This window comes from Madurella fahalii, assembly GCF_045866475.1.
Source record: "Madurella fahalii IFM 68171 DNA, scaffold_5, whole genome shotgun sequence".
Taxonomy (NCBI): Eukaryota; Fungi; Ascomycota; class Sordariomycetes; order Sordariales; genus Madurella; species Madurella fahalii.
Genome location: NW_027263975.1, coordinates 2,904,636 through 2,929,582, shown reverse-complemented (window position 1 = coordinate 2,929,582; position 24,947 = coordinate 2,904,636). Strand labels below are relative to the sequence as shown.

General features: G+C 55.4%; 10 protein-coding genes across 10 annotated transcripts; 6 read left to right on the top strand and 4 right to left on the bottom strand.

Moving 5' to 3' along the window:
• Positions 1-117: 117 nt before the first annotated feature.
• MFIFM68171_09461 (uncharacterized protein) lies at positions 118-546 on the bottom strand (the record flags this gene model as incomplete). Its single annotated transcript, XM_071064880.1, has 1 exon — positions 118-546. One exon carries the CDS (start codon positions 544-546, stop codon positions 118-120), a length of 429 nt encoding a protein of 142 aa, XP_070920981.1.
• A 2,546-nt stretch (positions 547-3,092) lies between these two features.
• Positions 3,093-4,194, top strand: MFIFM68171_09460 (uncharacterized protein; the record flags this gene model as incomplete). The annotated part of the gene is made up of 2 exons (XM_071064879.1): positions 3,093-3,160; positions 3,288-4,194. The coding sequence occupies 2 exons, from the start codon at positions 3,093-3,095 to the stop codon at positions 4,192-4,194; spliced, it is 975 nt and encodes a 324-aa protein (XP_070920980.1).
• A 1,576-nt stretch (positions 4,195-5,770) lies between these two features.
• On the top strand, positions 5,771-6,738 carry MFIFM68171_09459 (uncharacterized protein; the record flags this gene model as incomplete). Its single annotated transcript, XM_071064878.1, has 2 exons — positions 5,771-5,961; positions 6,189-6,738. The coding sequence occupies 2 exons, from the start codon at positions 5,771-5,773 to the stop codon at positions 6,736-6,738; spliced, it is 741 nt and encodes a 246-aa protein (XP_070920979.1).
• A 1,085-nt stretch (positions 6,739-7,823) lies between these two features.
• MFIFM68171_09458 (Ubiquitin 3 binding protein But2 C-terminal domain-containing protein) lies at positions 7,824-8,390 on the bottom strand (the record flags this gene model as incomplete). Its single annotated transcript, XM_071064877.1, has 1 exon — positions 7,824-8,390. One exon carries the CDS (start codon positions 8,388-8,390, stop codon positions 7,824-7,826), a length of 567 nt encoding a protein of 188 aa, XP_070920978.1.
• Positions 8,391-10,126: 1,736 nt separating this feature from the next.
• MFIFM68171_09457 (HAUS augmin-like complex subunit 6 N-terminus-domain-containing protein) lies at positions 10,127-12,571 on the top strand (the record flags this gene model as incomplete). The annotated part of the gene is made up of 1 exon (XM_071064876.1): positions 10,127-12,571. One exon carries the CDS (start codon positions 10,127-10,129, stop codon positions 12,569-12,571), a length of 2,445 nt encoding a protein of 814 aa, XP_070920977.1.
• A 300-nt stretch (positions 12,572-12,871) lies between these two features.
• On the bottom strand, positions 12,872-13,591 carry MFIFM68171_09456 (mitochondrial 37S ribosomal protein bS21m; the record flags this gene model as incomplete). The annotated part of the gene is made up of 1 exon (XM_071064875.1): positions 12,872-13,591. The coding sequence occupies one exon, from the start codon at positions 13,589-13,591 to the stop codon at positions 12,872-12,874; it is 720 nt and encodes a 239-aa protein (XP_070920976.1).
• A 599-nt stretch (positions 13,592-14,190) lies between these two features.
• On the top strand, positions 14,191-16,598 carry MFIFM68171_09455 (PWI domain-containing protein; the record flags this gene model as incomplete). Its single annotated transcript, XM_071064874.1, has 3 exons — positions 14,191-14,212; positions 14,288-14,371; positions 14,434-16,598. 3 exons carry the CDS (start codon positions 14,191-14,193, stop codon positions 16,596-16,598), a joined length of 2,271 nt encoding a protein of 756 aa, XP_070920975.1.
• A 1,093-nt stretch (positions 16,599-17,691) lies between these two features.
• On the top strand, positions 17,692-18,627 carry MFIFM68171_09454 (Putative enoyl-CoA hydratase, mitochondrial; the record flags this gene model as incomplete). Its single annotated transcript, XM_071064873.1, has 1 exon — positions 17,692-18,627. The coding sequence occupies one exon, from the start codon at positions 17,692-17,694 to the stop codon at positions 18,625-18,627; it is 936 nt and encodes a 311-aa protein (XP_070920974.1).
• A 169-nt stretch (positions 18,628-18,796) lies between these two features.
• On the bottom strand, positions 18,797-21,075 carry MFIFM68171_09453 (Flavoprotein involved in K+ transport; the record flags this gene model as incomplete). Its single annotated transcript, XM_071064872.1, has 6 exons — positions 18,797-19,627; positions 19,682-20,016; positions 20,084-20,232; positions 20,293-20,537; positions 20,610-20,998; positions 21,063-21,075. 6 exons carry the CDS (start codon positions 21,073-21,075, stop codon positions 18,797-18,799), a joined length of 1,962 nt encoding a protein of 653 aa, XP_070920973.1.
• A 1,669-nt stretch (positions 21,076-22,744) lies between these two features.
• Positions 22,745-24,193, top strand: MFIFM68171_09452 (Rhodopsin domain-containing protein; the record flags this gene model as incomplete). The annotated part of the gene is made up of 4 exons (XM_071064871.1): positions 22,745-22,955; positions 23,031-23,158; positions 23,221-23,609; positions 23,686-24,193. 4 exons carry the CDS (start codon positions 22,745-22,747, stop codon positions 24,191-24,193), a joined length of 1,236 nt encoding a protein of 411 aa, XP_070920972.1.
• Between the last annotated feature and the right edge of the window lie 754 nt (positions 24,194-24,947).

The window sequence follows — 24,947 nt, the reverse complement described above, 5'->3', positions numbered from 1 at the left end:
GCGGTGTGCGCAGCTCTGCGTCGCAGGAGGACCGGCGCATACGACTCCACGAATGGCCCCCAGCCCGAGCAGCGTCACGGCTGCGTTACAGATCCACATGATCCAAAATGTCCACTGTCACTCGACATGCTGCGTGACCAGCACTCCGAGGATGGGACCGAGCGCGGGACAGAGGTACGGTGGGAAGGACGCAATGGCAAGAGACTTTCCGCGGCTCTCCTCGCGGTACATGTCCGCCATGACCGGACCGGTGAGCGTGATCCCCGTGCTGGCCCCCATGCCCATCATGATGCGTCCGAGTATCATAAAGCCCTTGGAGTTGGCGAGAAGACAGAAGGCGTTCCAGAGCACATACCACGCGTTGGCGAAGATCCGGACAGGCTTGCGGCCGCTTGTTTCGGCCCAGGCTGTCACAAGGAAGGGTCCGAACGCGCGGCTGAGGAAGTAGATGGAAAAGACGATTTGGGCAGTCGAGGCGTCGATTTGGAGGTGTTTCCAGATGTTTGACAAGGCGGCGGCGATTACGCTGGCGGACATGAGGGCCATGAGCTAGCCAAGAGAAAAGATGATACCGATGCTGATCTTGCGGGAGGAGGGCTAGTTGTAGGGGACGCCGGGGTCGTCCGGGACGTCCCAGGTGGACTTCGATGTTGGTTAGTGGTGAGAAATATTGGAGGTATGGGGGGCCTTACACCGTAGTCCTCGCGGAGCTTCTCCAAAGGGTGCGTGTCTTGGTCTTGCTGGGTGGTAGGAGGAGCTTTGGGGGGCAGTTTTCGATCGAATGCTCTTCATTTTTTGACCTGCAGAATATAGTTAAGGGAAAGGTGTGTTAATATCCATTGAGAATGCCACTGGTGGTAATTGAATATTAATATCTCCTATGTACAATATGAAGCATAGCATCAAATGTGGTTGTCGTCGGCTTTATCGGACACCGGCTCCGAGAAACGACGACGTAATACCGGCGAAGTCGACACATCAACAATTGGCTAGCCGTTCATCCTGTACACTGGCCTATGTGTCAGTATAAATCTCAGATTTACTGCTACCTTCCCCAAGGGGAAGGCCTGTGCCTTAAGCCAGCATCCCTCCTAGAAACAGCAATTCGGCCGACTCAGTCTGATAGGTCGACCCGATGCATCAGTATATCACTATTCCTCCGATCCCGGCAATGATGAGAAGGCAAATAATGGAGAAAATCGGTCGCCGAGAGACTCTTATAGTCGTCGCCGAGTTCGGTCTCGGTGATATGCCTGAGCATCTGGGACCGGGTGAAGCTATTCGGCACCACCCATTGGCTTCACCAGGCTTGTATTACGGTCCCGGACTGAACTCCCTGTTACGAAGTTAATCGGGTTAAATTGGTAGCTACTGCCCAGCGAGATATATGCTGTAGATATGACGGGGAGATAATTACTCATCAGGGGCTCGGTGTTCCTTGATCAATGGCTAAGGTCTTCCGTTGGCTGGCATGCAAATACCTGTAAACTTGTGATAAGTAATCCCGAGAGCACAGGAGCTAGCAGTATTGTCCTTGAGTCATTTTCAATAGGAGGGTCAACAAGTAAATAGTTGAGGATCACCAAAGCCCAGAGCTCCCTACTAGTACAGGCCGGACAGGGACTATCGGCTTACGGGACTTCCTTTTCCAGCAGGGGGTTCCGAACCTCCCTACTCCCTACTGTAGCTGTGGGGAGGGCCGAGAAACAGTGGAACACCTTGTTGTGTGGTGTCCAATACCACCGAAGCCTAGAACCTGGCCGAGGTCAAAAATTCGAACCCACCGGGATCTTAGCCTTGTATTACAGGGCCAGGGACCCCGGAACCTCAGGCTGTTAAGGAGGGTTTTGGGCAAAGGAGGCGGAGGAGATGGTGGACGAATCCGAAGTCGAAGACTAGAAGTCTTCAGGGCCTGGTATAAGGCCTTCCTTTCTTTTGCAACCAACCGGCGTCTACTACAGTTGTTTTCCTATTACTTGTTGATATAGGTTTTTCACCCGGCTTTTACAGCACGGTTTTCCTATGTATTTAGCGGTAGAAGGTCCGGCACACCCTATCTTGGGTAAAGCGGTGTAGGAAGAATAATAAATAGTTGGGGAGTTATTACGAAGAAAAGGTTTGAGGGACCCCGGGCAGCTAGTCACCGGATTGCCATCCTACTACTTCTTGAAATGTTTACACTTCCGCTACATAACATCAGCTAGGTTTGCGCAGCGTGAATCAGCCGAGAGCCTTCAGCACCCATCAAAACCATCTCCCGAGACGGGTAGGGACCAAAAATTGGTGCCACTTTTGGCCCCCGAGTGGCCTCTAAAAGAGAACCGTCCGCCTCATCATTCTTGACGATGGCATCACTGACAAGCATGTTAGCGCCATTGATGCTGACAACGCCGTCCCGCACCCTGACGGTTATGTTCCTGCTACCAAGTGTCCCGGGGGTCCGGTCGCCGCTAAGAGGCGTGAAGACCTGGATGTCAATGTGAACATGGTTCTGGGATGCCTCGAGAGTCTGGGCGGCGGTCGGTGAAATCCAATCTAACAAAATAGACCAACTGGACTGCTGGGAACTTCTTGACTTCGACTTGCCAACTTTCACGAACCCGCGCCGTCGAACGATAATGCCACGGTCGCAACCGGGGGAGCTACAGATTACGCTGCGGAGTTGAGCACCCACGCTTTGAGTCAACTAGCTTGCTGACGTGGCTGTAGGCCTCATTGCAGCAGTCGCCCAGTAATCGCGTGCTATATTCTACCACTTGCGCTATTGGGAGTGAGAGGAATACCGTTAACCAATCAGAATTTTGTCCTAGCCGCCAAAACCGTGATGGAGGATGGAGAGTGGGTTCAGCTGCTAATGATGACATCTGGCCCATCAAATCCTCGTCCATATTTTTCCATTCGAGACGACATGTTAAAAAGTCTTTCAGCCGATTTCACAACGACGTACTACCTTTTTTTCCTATAGCTTCCTCCATTTGTCGGTCCTAGCCACAGACGAGCCGTCTCATTCCAAAGCGACAGGTAGCGTCGTTCGAGTTTGAGAACCCCGCAAACCAACATTCACATCTCCGAGTCGCTATCCCCAGCGGAATATGTCCACCAAAGGTTCAGAAAAGGGTCTGTGTCCGGATTGGTTATTCTCCAATACATCTAATGTCCAGTAAGTATTGATATTCCGGTCTGAACGATGGTCAGAGGAGGGGCAAGCGAGTTATTGTTTCCCACGATGCACTCGCAACGATTCCCGGATCTTCAACTTATGGGGAGATTGACGTTTCTGTCTATAGCGTTGCCAGAGACCGTGAATGGTTTACCGAGTACTATCCCTGGAACAGTATTGCTAGCGACCCTTTTGGCGGCGCGCTAGCGGTCGTTGGAATCGGTATGGTCGAACTCTCCCTTAAGCGGTCACCTAAACGCTCCGGTCCTAGGGCTCATGCCAAACTGCGGCTCCAAAATGTGCTGCATGTTCCTACTTCCATCTGCAACGTTCTCGGCGGTCTTGCCAGTGACTGTCCTGACATATCCCTTAAGGCAATGGGGAATGGATTAGGGGGGGTTCTTACCGACACTAGTGGTCGACAGATTGCGTACCTAAGCCCCCACGAGTATCGCGGGCTTCCCCTCCTTAAACTTAGCGGGCCGCCTGTGGGGCCCCGTGTCGGACTATCGGGCTTTGGCAGGGACCCAGACGTCAACTACTGGATAAGGGTGACCTGGAGCGCTTCCGAGCGGGAAAAATGGGCTGCGTATCAACAGAATATGCCGGACCCTTGCGATGCTGCTAAATCCTGCTTCGAATCGATGGCTACCACCTCCGAGCCTTATACGGCAGATGAAAAGTCCTGGCTAAGGAAACATTGGGGCGGCGAGTTCAAGTTTCTGCTTGCTCATGGACTGAACATTCATAAGGATGAAGACCGCGAGGAGGGCCAACGTATGGTTAGAGCCACCATGGCAAATGGCGATGAGAATGATGGTGAAGCGGAACTATCCCAAAACGCGTGGGACCCTCAAGGCCACTTTGCCGACCATCACTTTTCAGGGGAAGAGTTGGAGATCATTGAGCGGGGCTGGGCAACCTTTGAGAACTTCATGCTGTCTTTTGGCCTCAAGTTTTACAAGGACGAGGATTTCAGGGAGGCTAAGGCGATTGTGCGGGGCATGATGGATCACGAAAAAGATGAGGATTAAATAGATGCCCAAGCCTCTCTCCCTAGACAGACTGACAATAGTGGTATTTATTTCAGGACCGGCATTCTAGGTAAGAGTCCGAATGGCATCTCCGCCGGGCCGCCCGGACGTCCTTGATGTCGAACTGTAGCGTGTGTTAACTGGTCGTCACGCGAATATCCGCGGCGAGCGGCGCGCCCCCCTCCTCAACCGTCCCGGAAAGAGGCCTGCTGCCGAGGGCGGGCGGCCGCGGCGGGCAAGCGATGCCGCCGCCCCGCCGGCTTCCCTAAAGTTTCCATGCCAGCGCCATCGATCCAGTCCGGATGCCTCGGAGCCGGCGCAAGCCAATGTTCCGGGTGCCAGAAATGCTGCTAGGCCGGTTCCGCGGTCGTACGTTAGCAGCAGGGAGCAGCAGCCGAAGCCGCTGTCCAAGTTCTTCTCGCGGCTCGCGTTTTGAGGACTGAGGGTTGTGCGTGCGCCTCTTCTTCGGGCACAGGAGGAGAGAAAAAAAGATGACGAAACATTGCCATGATCTGGGCGTGCAGACTTTCATCAAGAACTTTTGTTACCATTTCCTGTCCATTCGGCTCCTGGGTGCCCACCACCATACACATTCATGATATATTTCCGAGACATGCCCCAGCATCGGCGGCAGCAGTAATACTAAAAGCCTTATATCTTGACCACGTTCTTATTTGCTTTCTTTCCCCTCTGATAATTATGAGAACCGAAGCTTGTAAAGTTGAAGGATAAAAGCCAGAGTAAAGGAAAACGATACCTTTAATTATTACTATAAAGCGGGGGTATTCGTTTTAAACAAATGGTCCAGGTTTCGGGACTGCCAGGACTGGTCCATAGGTGTCTGCCCAGTTTCTCGGCCACGAAGTTAAGCTACCATAGGGCCGAGAATTGGGCCCACGGGCCATATTATATACTAGTATATTCTAAGTACTGGTCCATGATATACCATATGTGACACTTACGGTGCAATTGCTGCTCTGCATTTGCGGTTCCGCTTTTGCAACACTATACTTATATAATATACTGATAAATAAATACCATCCTAGTTTTAGTACAGTACCATGATACTAAGTACTTTCTTAGGCAGTAGTCCAGGATACTACATACTATCCCACATGTACTAGTGTATGTTAGAAATGTGGACACCGCGGGGGACATTGAAAACAAACTTTAACCAGGGGGGCTGAAAACGGGCCTCTAAGGCCGTACAGCGGCTGCGTATATGATTACCCAAGCTCAGAGAAGAATCAGGGAAAGCTCAGGAAAAATCAGTCACAGCTTACCCTAGCTCAGGACTACGAACGAGAATGGAACTTTCTTGTACCCAGATTTATCTCATACAATTAGGCTGTTTTTGTACAAGCCGGGTCTATAGTGGTATATGAAGAACAATAATGTTTCCAAACAAACAGAGTTTCGACATCGCTCGATTTAAAGACGGACTGCTGTGGGATTAAAAATGAGGTACACCGAGCGGTCAACCATAGGCGGGCGGCTACTAACAGATAACATACAACACATTAAGTTCTAAATTAGAAAGCCATCACAGCCAACGGTCCTCCCACAACCTAGAAAGATGTCTAACCAGCCAGAGGGAAGTTCACAATTGAGCGACCCGCAAGACAACGGTTGGCAGGAAATCATGGAGGCCCAGGAGGCCGACAGGCTCGCCTGGGTCAGATACATGACCAGGTTGGGTCTCGGCGAAGCCGGCGACGAAGGTATGAAAGAAGAGATGGAAGAAGATGGGGCGAAGAAACCAGCGACGTTAGCTGAGTTAACTGCACAATCAGAAATTTATGACGCTGCCGCTATGCCCTCAAACCACCCCACCTTCGATCCGACGCCCGGGGCCGGCAGACCAACGCGAAAACCCCTCGAAGGAAGAAGCACCGTTGTTCAGGAACCTCCCACTTCGGACCTGGCCTTCCAAGTGAAAATCCGGTGGACAATAAGACCGATCCATCCGAAACCGCTCCCCAGGACAACTGTAGGTTCCTCATCACGGGGCTTCCGCCCAACATCACCGTCTCCTCGCTCCTCGCTCGTATCAGGAACGTTGGCCGAGTTCACACTACGCGCATCATAAGGCACGAAGATGACCGCACAGCCACTGCTATGGTGGCATTCTTCGAAGCGCTCGCCTCCAAGCGCTTCCACAATATGTACGAGAACGCGCCGCTCAAGATCCGGGGATACAACGCCAGGGTGGTACGCCACTGCGATGCGCAAATCAGTCAAATCCATCTTGCTCGCAATCTTAGCCGGGCAATTCTCGTCTGGGGCCCTCCGAGCCAGGTAGAAAGGGATAAATTGCTGACATTCTTCTGCCGCAACTTTAGCTTTCGCCTGGATAGCATCACGACCATCATGGACCACCCTACCAGGAGGTGCCTGGAGATCTGCTTTGGCAGCTGGCGAGGCGAAGCACAGGCAGCATTCAAGTTTCTCTCTCACCCCGTAACACGTCTGCCGGGCGTATCTGTGGCTTATACGATGGATCCGTGCGATGTGGGTTGGACACCGCCCAAAGGTACCAACTAGGTAACTACACTAGGAACGAAACCAATCCTGCGGGATCACGGATAATTTTCTTTAGGCACGAAAGGAGAAAGGGTTTTTTTTTTTTTTTTTTTTTTTTTTAAAAAAAAAAAAAAAAAAAAAAGTTACCGAGGAAGCTTTGTTCACTCTCTTCTTACCTACTTATTTGCCTTATCCAAGGCTGCACGGGCACTCAATCCCCAGTGACGTAAATTATGTACCTTAATTGATCGTGTTAACCAATCTTTGCCCTCTGCGCTCTGCGGCTCTTCCGCAGCTATTCCGTTCGTATGTTGTCTTACCTCCACAATGAATGATGTACTGGCCCAAGGGATGTGTCGATTAAGTTTGACCTTTTGTATCCAAGGATCGAGACTGGAGGCTGCAATAAAAGCTGTCAGAAGAGTCGGGTATTTGGACTTATGACACCGTAACTGCCTAACCGCTTTGACCTGGAGCGAATGCCAATGCCCCGTCTCAATCTGGAACGCCGCTCAAACTCAAGTTCCTTTAGTCTCGAGAGGCTCAGACCAACTCCGCGACGTATATATAGAGAGAGCGGAGGACTTTCATCGGTTCAACTTCAATCAATCAATTCATCATCTCTTACTTTGTGTACACATCATGCCCACATCATGCCAGGGTTCATGAAGTGCCTATCTCAGCATCAGCCCTGACACCCTTGAGGTCACCGGTTATGGGACCACGGACGCGAGGCCCTGTAACAGTGTGCTAGAGACTACATTTATCTAATTAGTCCGCCATACCTTGTTGTTATACACAGACCTACACCCGCCTAGACTTAACTGGAGATGGTGTTAACATAGCGGGTCTTTCTACCACCGATACAAAGTGGAGCCCGGTCTTTTATTCCTATAACGACAGCTGCAATGGCTCGATATTGGAATGGAGAAACTTCTGCGACGATATTTTTGAAGATAGCCTACGGCGCTTATGTTTTAGTGCTTTACCCTTCTTACAAAAGCTATCTGTGCAATATCCACTCGCCTCAGGCCACCGGTTCACATAATTTTATGGGTACTGGTTCGCCCCCTCTGACATTCCTTGCAGAACGAGCCCGTATTTCATTAATAATGAATCCGGAACCTCGGCCCAGTCACGCCAATATCCCAGCGAACTTCTACCGCATCACCCGCGCCAACATACTGTAGACCGAGACGCTCCCCAGCTGGGCAGTCGATCGTAGGGTAGCCATGGTAGGACTGCGTCCAGGTAGCATTTGCTTGCAGCGGGGTTACGATGCGGCCTATGTGGACGTCCCTGCCTTTGAGCTCAGTTGCGAGATCCGACAGGGCCTCTGGGGGGTCCGTATAAGTGAAGACGTCGAGGGTCTGGGTGCCTGTTGAGTGGTCCCGGTCGGCCCACAGCTCGAAGAGGAGCTCACATTTCTTGCCTTGTGAGTCCGAGGGGAAGTCGAAGGTCACGATCGCGGTCGTCTCCTCTGCAGGGATGCCGTTCTTGACGATGAGGAGCTGATCCTGCGGATCCTGGATTATGTCGCCGGTCTGGACCCAGCTGCGGTAGGTCCCGGACGGATAGAGGATGTCGCCGATCTGTTGTCGTGCGGCGACCGTGGGGGCAGCGGCGGCGAGCGAGGTCGCTGTGACTGGGACGAGAAGGCTGAGGAGCTTCATTGTGATTGAAGGACAGTATAGGCGCAATGTGATGCTGTCTAGTTATTGGCTAGATGCAATGCCGTTGAAACGAGTATGAGGTTCCGTCCGCGTTGGGATCAGGAGGGTGATAGAGTTAGCATCCCATCTTTATATACGCCATCACAGTTTGTGTGCTTCTGTCTTTGTTCATGAGTCCAGAGCGGACACGGAGGGACCTCGTATTCAAGAACAGCGCGATTTGTGTCATCATGCTGGATGGTTTGTGCCAAAGCCTCGATGGCGGGATGGTTTGTTTGGCGTCATTGGTGGGAAGGCCTGGAAAGTACATGCCGATCCTCGTATGCTGACACAGAACGGAACAATTTGCTCCCGTTGGGACTGGCAGACCAACCAGTGTCGCAACAGTGGGCTTGGCAAGGCCCACTTGGCCACATTAGCGTAGTTAGTGTTGAAGATATTGGCGAAGTCACTGTCGAAGGCGGTACTTCCGAACCATCACCAATTCACCAACGAAGATCAACCTCCTAATAGCTATTTGCGACAATCTGGTGCCAACAGCTAGAATCGTTATAATCGACACCCCTATCGCCGAAATCAACCTCTTGGTAGCTCACGCCCGTAGATCGAAAGCAGAATGACTCATACCTTCATTAAACAGCCTATCCGTCATTGCTGAAGACTCATTTCGGAAACTGTATCACACAATCTCATATACTTGCGGTTCGCCCTTCCACATCCCTTTCCCATTGTGTAGCTCGGTATCCCTTAGCATCATGATTTGATCCTCTCGCACATACGCACATACGTCCAGCCAAATCCTACCCGGCAAAAGCGATCCACGGCGTCGAGTTCCCGCTCAAGCACTAGGAAGTGAAGGTGATCCGCCTTGTCGAAGCCGCAGCAAATACACTGTCCGTGTGTCTCGGTCGTCTTGAGCAGCATGACCTCTCCCAGCGGTATGTCGTCTCGCCGGTCTAGAATCATGGATCCGATGACCTTTTCGGGATTGGTTCCGCTGTACAGGAGCAGGTATGGCGCTGTTTCTGGGTGCTGCTGCACCTGGGGGCTCCAGTGCGGCGCCTCGCTGTGGAAGAGCTGCTCACCGGACTGGCTGCATATTGCCGGCTCGAGGACGCCCTTTACTGTTACCGCCCCGCAGAAGATGGGCGTTGGCCATATGGAGCCAAATCATATATGCTTAATCAACCGAAGATTCTGTGCAATGCATATCACATTCGGTTTCAACCTTATGTCAGAATCTTTGAATATAATCCTGCGGTTCGATGAAAGGCCTGGGGTGAGAATTGGCGGCATCGAATGGATGCCCACGATGGTAAGAAGGAACCGGCCCAATACCAATTGCAAGCTGCTTCCACTTGGAGACGGACAGAATGCGTTGGCATCTCGCAGCCAAATCGGTGAAATCGTCCAATGGGCGTTTGTTGAAATAACCCTAACCCTTATTGATGCAGAGCTTGGCAAGAGTGGGCTGCCACCCTTGTCGCATTGTTTACAGCTGGGTGAATCTGCAACCTCGGGGATCTTTGAAGGTCGTTGACTGGAGGTCCACGTGTGCGCGCAGAGGAGCTCACATCTTGACTGCCCTAACTTGCCGTCGAACTCGGAGAACTCAAAGCTGGCCAATTTCCCGTGGACTGGCGCTCAGGCCCTGTCCGCGTCGATTGTACCTCGGACCCGTGTGGTGACCAGACGTTTCGCGGCGCCCGCATCAACGAGGCTCTGACAATGCTGCGATGGCAAACCTCGGCGGAACCTCCTCTCTCACCCGCACAAGATCAACCCGCCTGACGCCGAATCTTGTAAAGCCCGTTCAGAACTCCTCTCGTACGGGTACGCCAGGTATAATATCCTCGGCGTCTGTTGCCCCACAGCTAGCCGTTTCTCCGACCGGCGTCTCCAATGTGTCGCTCTTCCTCACGAACCTCCGTTTGCTCGACCTCGATCTGCATCCCGACTGGCCCGGTATCAACGGCCTAACATTCACCGCCAAAGATGCCGCGCAGGGACAAAAGAAACGCATCCAATGTGTCGAGTGGGCGCTCTACCACCTCTTCACCCTCTGGGACCCCGAAGAAGCGCGCAACAAGCTGCGACCATTCTTCCCGCCGCTCGACCAGGTGCAGTCGCTCAACCTGCGCGCCGCGTTACTCAGGGGACTAGAACAAGCGAAAAAGAATGGCGTACTTGGGCGTGATGCCGTCGTGCGCAAAACAATGCTCGACGAGTGTAAGGGCGAGAGATTGGAGGAGGTTCTGGCTGCTTTTTCGTCGGCCGTGTTGAAGAAGCTGGTAGCCGAGCAGCAGCTCAATGAGCCTGCGTACCCGACTCCAGCTCAGACACTTGCGCTAGAGAACAGAGGATATTCTGGAGAGCGCTCGGAGCTTACGGCGCTGATCCTGGCTCACAGGGTGTCGTTACGGCGCACCCTGGATGATAAGAATGCAGCGCGCCTAAGGTTCCGCGAATTCGCGGACGTACTTGCACTGAAAGAAAAAGCTCTTACGCGCAGACGAGAGGACGCAGAGGCTGCAAGGCGGAACGGCCCGGGCCAGGGCGTTTCAGACCACCAGAAGCTCGAGGTTTGGCGTACGGTGCGGAACAACTGGACGGGCAACGATCGCTGGATGGAGACACTGCTCTACGGCGATAGCAGGTCGCGCAAGGACGGCCTTCTCTCCGCTCCGTTTGACAGGGTGTGGAGGCGGGTGCAGTCTGGGCGGCTGGCGGAGTTTGAAGAAGAGAAATCTTCGGGGCTCCTGGAGCAGTTGGAGGACAAGGTTCGTGGGCAACAAGAGAGGCTTAAAAAGTGGCAAGGTTTCCGCCAACGTATGTTTGGAAAGAACGGCTCCGAGTCGGCTACCAAAGAACCGGCGCCGCCGTCCGAACGAAAGGGCATCGATCTTGGTTTCAGGGCACACGAGAATCTGCATATTGGCCGCATGAGTCCGCGGAAGCTGCCCCGTAGCAGGTCTGGTCAGCTTGACAGTCACTATGAGGCGCTCATCACCGGACTGAAGGCAGAGCTGGCCAGCACCGGCTCGGATGTCCCTCGTATCCCTCCATTTTTCCAGAGACCGCCGCAAGCCGATCGGCCGGTAAGAAGAACCAGTTTTGCCGATTCGGAGCCGGAGATAGTATCAGATATTAGCGACCTTGACGAGGAACCGGTACTTTCACGCCCGTCTCCCGCACGACGCGAACCGATTCGCGTGCTGGAAGAACCAGCATTTGAACCGGTCTTGCGAAAGGCCATGACGTTCGATGACGACCACCCCTATCCCGATGGCGAACAAGAACACACAACTCCTTCACGATTCCGCCGGTCAGCAACAATACAATCTCACTCTCCCTCATCACGAAGACGGCCGATACAAGAATCTCCCATCCGAACCCCGGAACGAAGATTGAGCTCCCCACCCAAACCCAAACAACAACCCGCCTCTCGTCAGCTTGCCCGATCTCCACCCCGCCTCGTCACCAGCCCCTCCCCGGAACCCCCACCCTCTCCGGAACACCCTCCACTCTCGCCAACACAGCAGTTAGCAGACCAGATCCTCGCCTCGGTCAGCGCGGCCTCCCCATCACCGGCCAAAAAGCCTCGACGACCTCTCTCGCTGGCGGAACGCACGCGCCTCTCCATGGCGCGGCGCACATCACACGCCAACCTGCGCGTGCCGGCGGACGAGGACGCGGACCATGAGGACGATGACGACGACGACGTTCATCCGCCCAACGGCCACGCCAACAACGGCGACGACGAAGAACCGGACCCGCTGGCTATCAAGCGCGCCTCGGTCGCGGCCGGGACGCCGGCGCACGACGGCGCGGAGGGGGGCGGCTACGAGGACCTGGTCTCGCGCACGCGGCGGAGCATGGCCGGGTTCGAGGCGGCGCGGCAGAAGGCGCAGCTGGAGCGCAGGCGGTCGCTGAGGCGGGGGAAGCAGCCTGCTGCGGGCGCCGCGTCGTCGTCGTCGTCGTCGGCGGCGGCGGCGGCGGGGAACAGGGCCAGCGGGTATTTCCCCGCCGTGAGCGAGGAGGAGGACGGGAATCACGGCAACACCACGCTGCTGCTGGCTGAGGAGTTGATGACGGGGGATGATTATGAGGCGGTTTTTATGAGCCGGCCGAAGATCAAGACTAGCCCCGTGGGGACGCCGGTGAGGGGTGTTTGGGATTGAGCTCGCTGGGAATGAGTGATGAGGGAAAGAGTAATGATGATTGTATGAGGGAGGGGGGGTTGCATGTGGAACCGGCAGGATTTGATATGGTAGATGTCGTGGGAATGCTTTATGCGGTAATGTCTTTTTTTTATGGGTGCGATGGAACTGGTATTGAAGGACAGCAGAGATCTATATTCTTTTTTATCTGCCGAAGACACATTATACATACATACACTACAGCATCACCGCCACGCGATGCTGGCCCGGTATCATGGTGGTTCACAGACCCTCCCTTGCTGAGCCATCGAGGATGCTAATCTACCATCCCTGGGCCCTCAGCTCCATCGTCCGATTAATCACCGCCCTCATCCCGTCTTTGAACCGTGCCCTCCACCGCTCCCGCCACTGCCGCTTCCGCTTCAGCGCCGGCCGCTCGTGCTGCCGCTGCCGGCGCGCATCCCTCCGCATGCCGTTCCTCGCGACGGTGCGCTCAAGCAGGTGGAACGCCCGCGCCACGTCGACGTTTTGCCGGAGGCTGATGGTGCGGCCCGTCGACGGCCGCATCCGCGGATCCGGCTGGGGCGACGAAAAGTGCCGCTTCAGAAAGTCGCTCTCGTCCCACGTGGACAGGCCGCCCGTGCTCTTCTCCATGTCGCCGCGGATCAGCGAGGGCAGCTGGTACGGGTCTGCGGTGGCGCTGGAGCCTGAGCTCCCGGCCTTGTGCTGGGTCTGGCCGTGCTTCTGCTGCTCGTCGATGAACAAACTGTTCCGGCGGATCGGTGGCGGGCGCGGCGGGAGGGTGGTTTGGCCTGAGCGGGCCGAGTGCGTCGGCGGGAAGGGCCGGCTCGGCTCGGTGGAGGATGGTTCGCCCTGCGTCCGGGGAGCTTCGGCCGCCGCTTCTGAGAGCAATCGTGTGCTGGTGGAAAACTGGCTCTGTTGGAGGAGGATGGCAGAAGGGAATGGCCGAGTGCTGGCGAGCAGAGACGGCCGCGCCGCCGCCGAACGGCAGACGGATTGGACAATTTGGCGAAACTCCATGATGCTGCTGCTGGGGCAGATGAGGTTGAGCAATAGCGTTAGAAGGGATAGCAGGAAGGGGAATGTACTCAATTGGTCATGGATGCCCGCCTTCTGCTGGATTAAATGGATAGCAGTCGAGCTGCTCGACAGCGACGAGAGTCTTTTTGGATTTTCGAAGTCGCGCTCGGGAATGCTAGCGCCGAATTGGCTGCATCTTTGTCAGGTCCGCTGCTTGGCGAACTGGAACGGGCCCCCGACGGGCCGCCTGAGTTAGGTAGCGGGCAATTGTGGCTCCGCTTCCGCTTCTTTAGGTACCTTAGGTTCGGTTACAGCCCAGGACTCTCGAAGAAGTGACGGGAGTGACGTATCAATATCCGATGATTACCCGGATCGGTTCGCTGTTTCACTGGTCCGTGCGCCCAGTCTCTTATCCAATCCTTAGTGAACTTTTGCTTTTCGCGACCGCGATAGTTACAGTCCTCACCGGACCATCTAACCCACTGTTCAACATTACTATCGGGCATCGCGGCAAACCATTAGTTACCGGGTAGACACAAGCGTTGCTTGCGGTTTGACTCATATTTGGCGTTTAACGTCACTAGACATTCTCCGCCACGATGGCGTACAATCCGTATGGAGGTCGGTCCAGCCTTACTTCGCGCCCTTCAGCCTCGCCGAGGATCGTCTGTGATGTACTGACAAGCCGTGTACTAGTGCCTCCTTATGGCGCTCCTCCGAGCTACCCGTCATACCCAGGTGCATCCCCAGCCCCGGGAATGGTGCCGCCGCCAGGTCTAGGTATGTTGCGTCGTCTCCCTCCCCGCCCTCGACTAGCCTGTGCTGACCGAGTCCTTATCTAGGTCCTCCTCCAGGCATGTCCTCTGCCCCTGGAATGGCACCGCCTCCTGGTGTCCAGCAGCCAAGTAATCCCACACAAGCTAATCGACCAAGCGGCCTTCCTGCGTCGTTCCAACCGCCGCCGAACCTGCCCAACATCAACTTCAACGCCCCCGTGATCCGGCTCGGCGCCACCATGCCATCTGCGAAACCCGGCTCTTCTCTGATCGACCGCAAAGAGACACATACACCTACCTCGGGCCGGCCGGGACTGGGGTCCGACCGCGGCATGGAGCATTCGCGCTCCCAGATGAGAGAGAGCATGCAGTCGCTGGTGCCGCCTACTACCGAGGAGCGGCTACGGACAATATTTGTGCACAAGATCCCCGATGGAGTGGGCGGTGAGGAGAGCATCCAGAAGCTGCTCAACACCGTTGGCAGGTTACGCCGGTGGGATTCTGGCCAGTCACATCTCTCGGAGCACAAGGGGGCTTTGTTTGGGTTCGCACAGTACGAAGATCCCGAATCGCTAGCTGCTGCAGTGGAGTTACTCAAAGATATCGAGGTGCCCGTGAAGAAGCAATCGCCGACCGAGAACCCACCTGCCGACGAGGACGACACGTTTGGCGGCATCGAGAGGGAGGCGCTAAAGGTCGAGGTCGATCCGAGCACACTCAAGTACCTGGAGTCTTGGAAGGAGAGCAGAGTTGACGATCCCGCAGTCGAGGCGAGATTGAGCGAAGCGAGACTTGCCTTAAAACAATTTATCCGCAATCTCTTCTACCCCCGGCTCGGTAGCGGGCGAGATGCTGACGGCGACACGGCTATGGGCAATGGAGCCAACGGGCTGGGCGACAACGTCGAGGTTATCAATATCCCGCTGGCCCCAGAAGATGATCTGGCAGACATCCCCGCCGAGATGCGTGCGACCGTCGCTGCCGAGATCGCGGCTTTTAGAGAGCGGAGCAACCGAAGGGATCTGGAGCGCCTTCGGAGGGAGGAAGAGTTTGAGGAAATGGAGCGGCAACGGAACGGTGCGCCGCGCAAGTCGCGGCTGGAATCTCCGCCGCCTGCCAATTCCAACATGGTCCCCCTGGGGCCGCGCGGCGTTCCCAATGCGCCATCTGGTCCTCGAGGTCAGAATAGAGGCATCGATTTTGTTAACGGTGGCTCAACAAATGGTCACGCACCGCAGTTCCGGGATGATGACGACACAGATGCGGATGACGACGAGCTGTATGAGAGAGAGCTCTCCAAACAGCGGGCAGAGGAGGAGAAGCTGTATCTCGAGGCAGAACGCAAATGGGTCAACCGCGAGCGCCAGCGGACGGCGGCACTGGAGAGAGAACAGGAGCGTGAGAGGGCGGAGACGGAAGGCTTCGCCCGGAGGAGAGACGACCAGCTCGACAAGGACAAGAATTGGGACGACGATCGCGAGGCAGCACGTAAGGGTCACCTCTACTACCGCGACCATGGTCAGTGGATCCGGGAGCGGACGGCCTTCCGAGCTGCAGAATCGGCAAGGGATGAGATGGACCGGCGCGCCGAGGAAGAAGAGCTCCGCAAGGCCGAGGCCGAGATGGAGCATGCGAGGGACATGGCTGATTCCTTCTTGGAGCGGCAAGCTGAGGAGATGGAAAGGCAGCCAGCAGCCCCAGCGGCGCCGCAGCGTGTCACCATCTCGTTTGGTGCTGCCGCACAAAAGGTGGCTCAGCGTGCCGCTACTGCGCGGCGGACTGTGGCCGAAGTTGAAGGGCTCTTGGACGACGAGGAGCAAGAGCAGACTACAAAGCGCCAGCTTGTGCCTATCAAGTTCGAGCCAATTACCGACACCAAGACCATGTCCGAGGAGGACATCCAGAATGCCGTCCGGGCACTTGCCCACGAGATCCCGGTCGATACGGAAGGGTTGTGGGCCTGGGATGTCAAGTGGGACTACCTGGAGGAGTCGGTCATCCGGGAGAAGCTGCGGCCGTTTGTGGAAAAGAAGGTGGTCGAGTATCTTGGTGTGCAGGAGCAGTTCCTGGTTGACGTGGTGGAGGAACACCTACGCAAGCACCAGAAGCCGGCCGAACTGGTTGAGACGCTGGGCGAGGCGCTCGACGAAGATGCTGAGGACATGGTCAAGAAGCTGTGGCGCATGGTCATCTTTTTCACCGAGAGCGAGAAACGCGGTCTACCCGCTTGAGGCGTGGGCTAGGCTTGGTTTGGATCTGTCCCAGCGATGGGCTATGGAGAAGTCTCGCCTGCTAGGGGCGAGACCGGGCACCGGAATCGAGGAGAAAAAAAGCCCGCGCTGTCAGGTAACCGGAGGCGCCGACAGCTTTGGAGATTAATCTGTGGGAAAGGATAGCGCTACTCTTGTGCAACTCTTGCAAGTTGGAGACCTCAACGTGAGCCTCCTAACCCGCCTCCGCATGTATATGTAGGGATCCGGGCTGGTCATTTGGACTCTGGACGGTGTACAAGTTTATTGGTTTACCAGTAATTAGGCCCTGGATGGTGTTTGGAGCCATAATAGTTTCGTAAAAAGGAATATCCCAGCGCGCCACGCCCGCTTCTCTCTGCACTCCCATCTTTCCCCACGATCCCCACAACATCTGAAGCACGCCTGGCCCAGTCTCCGTTACAGTATCAACTCAGAACTTGACTACATTATCTTAACAAGAGACGACCAACAAATCATCCTAGACACTCATTAAGTGCGAAGCGAGCCAGACCGATGTTTTGCAAACCTCGACAAGCTTAGGGCCAAGGGTCTCGCCGCCGAAGCCCGTAAGCTGCCAGATGGAGTGGGTTTATTTCATGCGATTATCAAGGTAATCAGATACAGCGCTCTCAGGGTTCGAGTTCAGTTCGAAGCATTCCCCATTATGACAGAAACAGTTGCCGCGGACATGCTTTGTTGAGGCCACCCGGACCCGTGTTGTGGGGATGCCTGCTCCGGAGCAAGATACGCGGGGTGTCTCGGCTCGGACTCCCATTACCCCAACAAAGTGATGACGCCGGGCCGCGGCCCAACGACTTAACCACCGCAAGGTTAATGTTTATGTAAGACACAGATATCTGTATCCCAATTGCAATTTGTTGAAGGGACCGAGTTTCATTTGCTATCAGCGCAGTTCATCCATTTGAACATTTGCAGGTCCTATCTTTGGAACCTAACCTCTCATCTTACGTCTCACTCAATCTCAGTTTCATCACCACCGCCGCCGCAACCACCACCGCCGCCATCAAAATACACAGACGGACAGACAGACAGACTCTCAGCAGAACACACAATGTCGCTCTCCACTTTCCGCCCGCCCCCTCCCGTCGTACCCAACACCCTCCTCTCCCTCCCCTCCCCGCATGTCCTGCTCGTCACCCTCAACCGCCCGCGCCAGCTCAACGCCATCCCGACGGCGCAGCACGCGGCCATGGCGGCGCTCTGGGCGTGGTATGACGCGCAGCCGCAGCTGCGGTGCGCCGTGCTGACGGGGTCGGGGCGGGCGTTTTGCGCGGGGGCGGACCTGCGCGAGTGGGACGCAGACCACAACCACCACCACCGGCAGTCAGGCAGCACTACTACTACCACCAGCGACGGCGGCAGCACTAGTAGCACTACTCGCGGGGCCCACGGCGACGAGGCGGACGGGGAGGCGGAAGCGAAGCGGGCGTGGGTGCGCGACGGCGGGTTCGGCGGCCTGTCCAACCGGACGGGGAAGAAGCCCGTCGTCGCGGCCGTCAACGGCCTGTGCTTTGGCGGCGGCATGGAGATGGTGGTCAACTGCGACCTCGTGGTGGCCGACGGCCAGCACGCCCGCTTCGGCCTCCCCGAGGTGACCCGCGGCGTCATCGCGCTTGCCGGGGCGCTGCCCAGGCTGGTCAGGACGGTGGGCAGGCAGAGGGCGGCGGAGATGGCGCTGCTTGGCAGGACGGAGTATACGGCGCGGGAGATGAGGGAGTGGGGGTTGGTGAATTTCGTGGTGGGTGAAGGGGAGGCGGTGGCAGAGGCGGTCAGGTTGGCGGCGGAGGTCGCGGGGAATTCGCCGGACGCCGTGATTGTCTCGCGCGAGGGGTTGCGGTTGGGGTGGGAGGCGATGGGGCCTGAGCTGGGGACTGAGGTGCTCGGAAAGGGAATGTACGGGCGGATGGACGGCGGGGAGAATATGAAGGAGGGCGTTAGGAGTTTTGTGGAAAGGAGGAAGCCGGTTTGGAAGGATAGTAAGTTATAAGGGACGTGGACTGGCAGGGGGGGCCCTTGACACGATCATTGTTTTGAGTGTGTGAAATAACTTAAAGATTATATTTGCTGTAGTTGTAAATATTCATGTGTGCGTATACCCTGAACATAATCCACAGCGAGTACGGCAGGTTCCTAGCTGGGCTCGTCCCAACCTTGTTTTAATTCTTTTTTCGCGGCTCAGGTGTGTCCCGGTAGGCCGGCGGCAGGATGCCCTCGAGGTCGGCCTTGATCTGCAACGCCACAGTCCGCGAGTGCCATCGGTGCTGCTGCGTGTATCCTCCCATCATCCAGAAATTGTCGAGTCGCAGTTGGCGTTTCCACATGCCACGGACCTCACCCTCGGCGTCCACGCCCCACGTAGCGTCGACACGGGCGGCGATCTGGTTGGGACCGAGCACGTTCGAGGCCGTCTCCCCGTTGACCCCGTTACTGACGCTTGCTCCCAGAATCTCGGCGGTCACGCTGCTCCCGTTGTGATCGCAGAACCCGGTGCACCACACTACGGCGTCCGCATCGACCGTACTGCCATCCGAGAACCTCAACCCCGTCTCTGTGTACCCGACAGGCTCAACTAGGGCTTTGAGGTCCACTTTGCCCTCTACAATCAGCTTAGTGCCCCCGATGTCGACATAGTGCCCTCCAGCCCGCTCAAGCAGGTGGTGCATCAAGACGGCCTCCGGGTGGCTGCTGTCGATACAGGGGAAGCCGGCGGCGGCGAGCGGCTTGTAGCGGTCCGGCTCCTGGGCCGCGAACTGAGCAAACAAACCGGCCGCAAACTGGCTGTCAACCCACGTGGGGAGAGTCATGAAGAGCCTGTCGGCCGCGGGCACGCCAAAGTCGTAGGCCGCGAGACTGCGGTTGTCGCAGACGTAATCGAGCGGGACGATGTAGGTCGTCGACCGTGCATTCATTGTCGTCTGGAGGCCAGCGGCGTGGCAATCCTCGAGAATGTCGAACGCGGTGTTGGCCGAGCCGATGATGAGGACGGACTGCAAGAGAATTAACAAACTTGTAAGCGGGCTGGGTTCTGGCACGCAACACACCTTAACCCCCTTTTCCTTCAACTCCGTTGCATTTTTGTAGTGCGCCGAGTGGATGCTAATGCCCTTGTACAGGCCTTCGTCTGCCATGGGCGGAATGTAAATCTTCTGTGACCCGAAGCCAGTGGCCTGGACAAGATGCTTCGAGACAGCGGTGTGTTGCCCGCTGGGGGTCTGGAATTTGACGGTCCAACGCTTGGCTGACTGGTCGTACGTTGTCGACCGGATCTGGGCCGAATTGATCATATTGAGGTTGAATGTTTTTACGTATCGCCGCACCTGCTCGGCAAGTTCGTCCCTAGTGAGAAGATGCGGCGTCTGGAGCTCCTTGTCGTAGGCTGGTTTTCGGATACCAGGTCAGCCACAGCAGCATGCGGGGGCCCGCGTTCTCTCTTGCTTGCTTACCCATGTATGGAAGCTCGCAGAAGGATGTCGGAATGTGGAACTTCATGCAGTCGTAACGGAGTTGCCAGTTGTCCCCTGGCTGGGCATTACGCTCTGCCATGACGCTGTCGATGCCAAAGGCTTTGCAGCGTGCTGCGAGAGCGACGGCGCTATACGAATCGCGTCAGCGGCGGAAGAGGATTCTAGATCCGAGAGGTTGTAAAACTCACGCATTTCCGCCTCCAATAATGAAAACGTCGGTTTCGAATTCCTGGACGCCGTCCAATTGCCGGCCCGGCGCCTTGAGGAGTGCCTCATTCTCTGGATGGACGTCTAGATCGCCGAGCCGGGTGCTCAGGATCCAAATCTTCCACTTGATGATGCCATCGGTTTTGACGGGCAATAGTACGATTCTTCCAATGCATGTGGCGGCTGGTGAGCTGGTCTTGAAGACGAGATCGCAATCGATAAATTGCTGCGTACACGAGAGACGGATGTTGTCAGCCACACCTCAAAAGCCCAAGACAGCAGCTCGCTCGTGGCTTACAAGAACCGGCGCGGCCGGGATGAACTGGGCAGTCCCCTGCAGCTTGATCTCTCCGACGAGACGCCGAAGCGCCTTGGTTTCCAGGAGGCAGGTGGCGATGACTCCAGGGGTGGTGAAGGTGCGCAGGTGGTATGTTAGTGCCAGCGCGTCTCTCCAGTATGCCTGGCTGGCAAAGAAGCAACTCTCGAGCAACTCGACGTCGTTGGCGGCAAGGGCAGCATTTAGCTTGTCCAGGATAGCGAGGGCTTGCTTGGTCGGCTCATGGCCAGCCATGGAAGCTGGGTCAACAGTGCCCTCGGGGATGACGGGCAGGGGGAGCTTGGCCATCATCCCCCGTAGGTCAACCGCGGGGGGATGCTCACCACGCAACGGCAGGTTGTTGTCTGTGTCTGATTTCCCATGGGTCAATGCGCGCGACAGGAACAAGGGGGTTTGTGGTGTTGCGAGGCTCACTAGCGGCAGCCATGGCTTCTTGCTTATTGCACAAATTCGACGTCTTCAAGTTTGGATCAAGTCTGTTCAATGTTCTCACTGGTTCTCACTGGTTCCTCTCGAGCAGTCGAGGATGCCGTCGCAGAGGCGCGCTCTAGCAGTTCATGACCAGGCCCGGACACCACATGGGTGCAGCTTATAGTTATGCAGACCTACCTTTCACCGCCGCAAGAGTCAGGGTGCATGCCAAAGTTTAGTGCAGCAAGGGGCGACAGTTGCTAATCCCCAGTAGGAATGCTCTTGCGCCGAGGGGGGCCATGGTGAATTTCTTTGGTGCTAACATATACGGGTTCCCCGCAGCCCACCGCTGGACAAGGGGGTGCGGTTGTCCGTTTGACGCGAGAAAAGCGCGAGGTGACTTCAGCCGTCACAAAAGGGCAAATGATGGGAAGAATTTCGCTCTCCTCACCTTGGCGCCATTATGACCCACCATCACCTCTACTACACCTCTTCCAGGATATTAAAAGTTAGCGTGGCAAGGGATCCACTGTTAGTGTTTACTAGGAATAGTATAGTATATCAAAACAGTGGGCCCCTTGACACGCTAACTTTTAATATCCTGGAGGAGGTGTATATGACCTGGAGGTACTGAGATGAGTTCGAACCATCGTGCCGGAGTTGGCACAGCATACATGTACGTTGCGCTGGCGTTTACCTGGCCTTGCCGACCTCAATGCCGGCAAATGGGTTCTACAAGGTTCCAACGTTGCGACGAACAGGGTCTCGTGGAGCTGATCCATGGACCCGGCGCCCACCCCTGTTTCTTGACGACAACCCCGGCCGGGGGCTAAGGAACATCCGGCCGGGGCCACCGATGCCTCGGGCGGTCGACGCGAGTTCGCCGGATCGAACGCTGGATACCGAATCCCCCTGGGGACATGAATTCTGATTGGGTCCGCAAACCCCCTTTTATTGCCCTTTCTTTTTCTTCTCTAGACAAAAAAGCTGCGCGATCCCCTGACACTTTGTAACGTAAACGAATAAGCATTCCGCATGCTGACTTCACGGCTTGATACCCGAACACGAAGTGGCAACTCAGAGAAAAGGGTTGCTGCACGAGGCCGAAAGGAGAATTGTTGACCATGCCATGACGTTTCAGGTTCCAGGGCCGGCAAACGGACCAAGTGACTGGCACGAACGAATCAAGTCCTTTGATTGTCATGCGTCCGGCTTTCTCGCCTTTTCTGTTTTGCGGGCATCGTGGGGTTGGACCCTTGCTAGTGGACTGTGGCAGTACATTAGACGTAGTAAAGAACGGGAAAAAGAAACAACAAGCTCAAAACTTGAGCTAAACAATTTATTTTTTTTCTCGAGCCGAACCCCCACGTTCCCTTGCCGTGGCAAGTCTTCTACAACGTGCCATTTTCCGGATCCTTGCCATCCCCGGTCGGCCGACAAATGCTAAGATGAAGATCCAAATTCCATGCCAAAGAGAAAATGATTTTCTGTCTGGGCATGTCGATGGGAGGGAGGCTTGCCCAAAAAGAAAAAAAGAAAACGAAAATAAAAGGGCGCCCTAGTCTTGGCCATTGATCTTAGTTATTTGGCCTAGGTAAGGTATTTAGATTGAGACTACCCGCCCGACCGGTGGGTACGGCACACCTAACCTTCAAGCTTCATTCTTGTCGCTCGTTTGTTCAGCCATGTCGCTCTCCCCATCGGAGCTTGAGGCGCTCCTCGCCGCGCCGGCGCTGGCGCCACCCGAAGGTGTCGTGCCCAACTTTGACCACCCCGACAATCGAAACACTCTGGCGGTATTCGTGTTTACCTTTTGCACCATCGTTGCCACTCTGTGCCTCTTGCTCCGTGTCTACGCCCGCTTCTGGGTCGAGAGGAAACTCCAGCTGGAAGAACGTACGCACTGCCAAGACCCGAGTTGTCTCCCGTTGGTAGGAGTCATGTCTGACAGTTGCTAATCTTCGTATTCAGTCTTGATGATTGGTGCCTATGGAGCCTACATAGGTACAACCTACGTCTCGTATGAGATGATCAAGACACCCGGCTACTTCGTCCACACCTGGAATCTTCGCAACGGGGATCTGGTGAGACCGCTTTGGGTCAGTCTCCTCTTCACGCTTTCGCTCTTCTCAAAAACCGCGGATGCTGACTCGGCCCCTAGCTCATCCTCTTATACGGCTCCTGCTACTCGGTTGTCCTGCCCATGATCAAGACGGCTATTCTTCTCGACTGGTGCCGACTCTTTGTTCCTTCGTCCCGGTCCAAGAACGTTTTTTGGTGGGCCTGTATGAGCGTCTCCGTCTTCCAGTCGCTTTGGGGTGTGCTGTGCATTATCCTCCTGAATATGCAATGCGTCCCGCACAACGCCATCTGGGAGTTCTACGTCCCCAGCAAATGTTACAGCCTGCCCAAGGTCATGCTCACGTCGGCCTGCGTCCAGGTCGTGACTGACTTCCTCATGGTGGCGCTGCCGCAGAAGATCATCTGGGATCTGCACATGAACTGGCAGAAGAAGCTGGGTGTGTCGGTCATCTTTGGGGTTGGTGTGCTGTTAGTTCACCCCTTTCGTCCGCCACATGCCTCTGTTACCTACTGCCTGACGTCTAGGCTGACAGTTGCCATACAGCGCCTGTGTTGCCGCGTGCTTCCGTCTTGACCACACCATCACCTTTGCCGGGTCGGCCGACACCATGTACTTCATCGGCCCCCTCCTGTTCTGGGCCTGCGCCGAGATGACGGCTGGCTTCTTTATCTTTTGCGTGCCCTGCGTGCCGAAGTTGATCAAGGAATCCCCGCTCCCGCGAAGGATCAAGGAGATGTTGGGTCTGAGCATTAAGTCGACAACGGGTAAATCAAATCAGAATACCGTGTCTGGGTCACATCAGCTGTCCAAGGCCGGCATGTCGTCGGAAGCCTACGTTCAAATCGGCGAGGATGGCATAACCATGGCCGACATGGAGAAATCCGAGTCTCAAGAGCGGTTGCGCGAGGCCAGCGCTACGAGAGACGGGAAGCCGATTAACGGAGTTCAAGTGACTCGCACAACGCACATCACGGTCACATCTGACTCTCATTCCGGGAGCGACTTGGAGCTCGGAGACACCGCGGCGCCGTGGGACAACGCGGCTAAGTAACAGTCTGGCGTTTTATTTTCTCAAAAATATGTTCCTGGGTCCTTCCGATCTACCTACCGTCGGGCTCACAGTAGTCCCGTCTGTTGCAGAAAGAGTAGGGGCCAGATCATGTAAAATAGCAGTATAAGATACCATGCAGAATAACGCGACTATGGAAGAAAAAGCGATGCTTGAGAACGCCCACGAGGACTTTCGGGAATCGAGGATCCGAATAGACGCAGCCATGCTGCCTTGACCGTTTCCACGCACCATTATGTAATTACTGTACAGCTCAGGTCGCCCAGTATTTCAGTTTTGCTGGCTTGTGATGCTGATAAAACTTGGTAAAGGCAAACTGACTGACTGAGACTTCCGTATCACCTGCATGGAATCACGAATTTTACCAGGACGTAATATCTGGATAATTGGCCGATACAACAATGGAGGCGTGGGTTAAGATGAAGACGAGGATTGCGTGGGAGGTTCAGACAATAAAGGAGCAAATATAACATGGCTTAATTGACAGTTGCATACTGGATGTACTTGGGAAGCGTGACGGATAAGGTTTATAGTAGTCTATATTATGGCTTACCGGGGAGTGATGGTTCGCTTGGGGCAGCTTCTCAGGATGGCTGAGATGGTTGGTTAGCTGCAGAGTCAAGGAAATAAAATATGCCAGCACGGTGATGTCAAGACAGGGTTTCTCTCGAGACGGTGAACAAGGCTTTGCTAAAGTTAACAAAGCAATGTTAACTCTGATAGACAAACCTTTTGG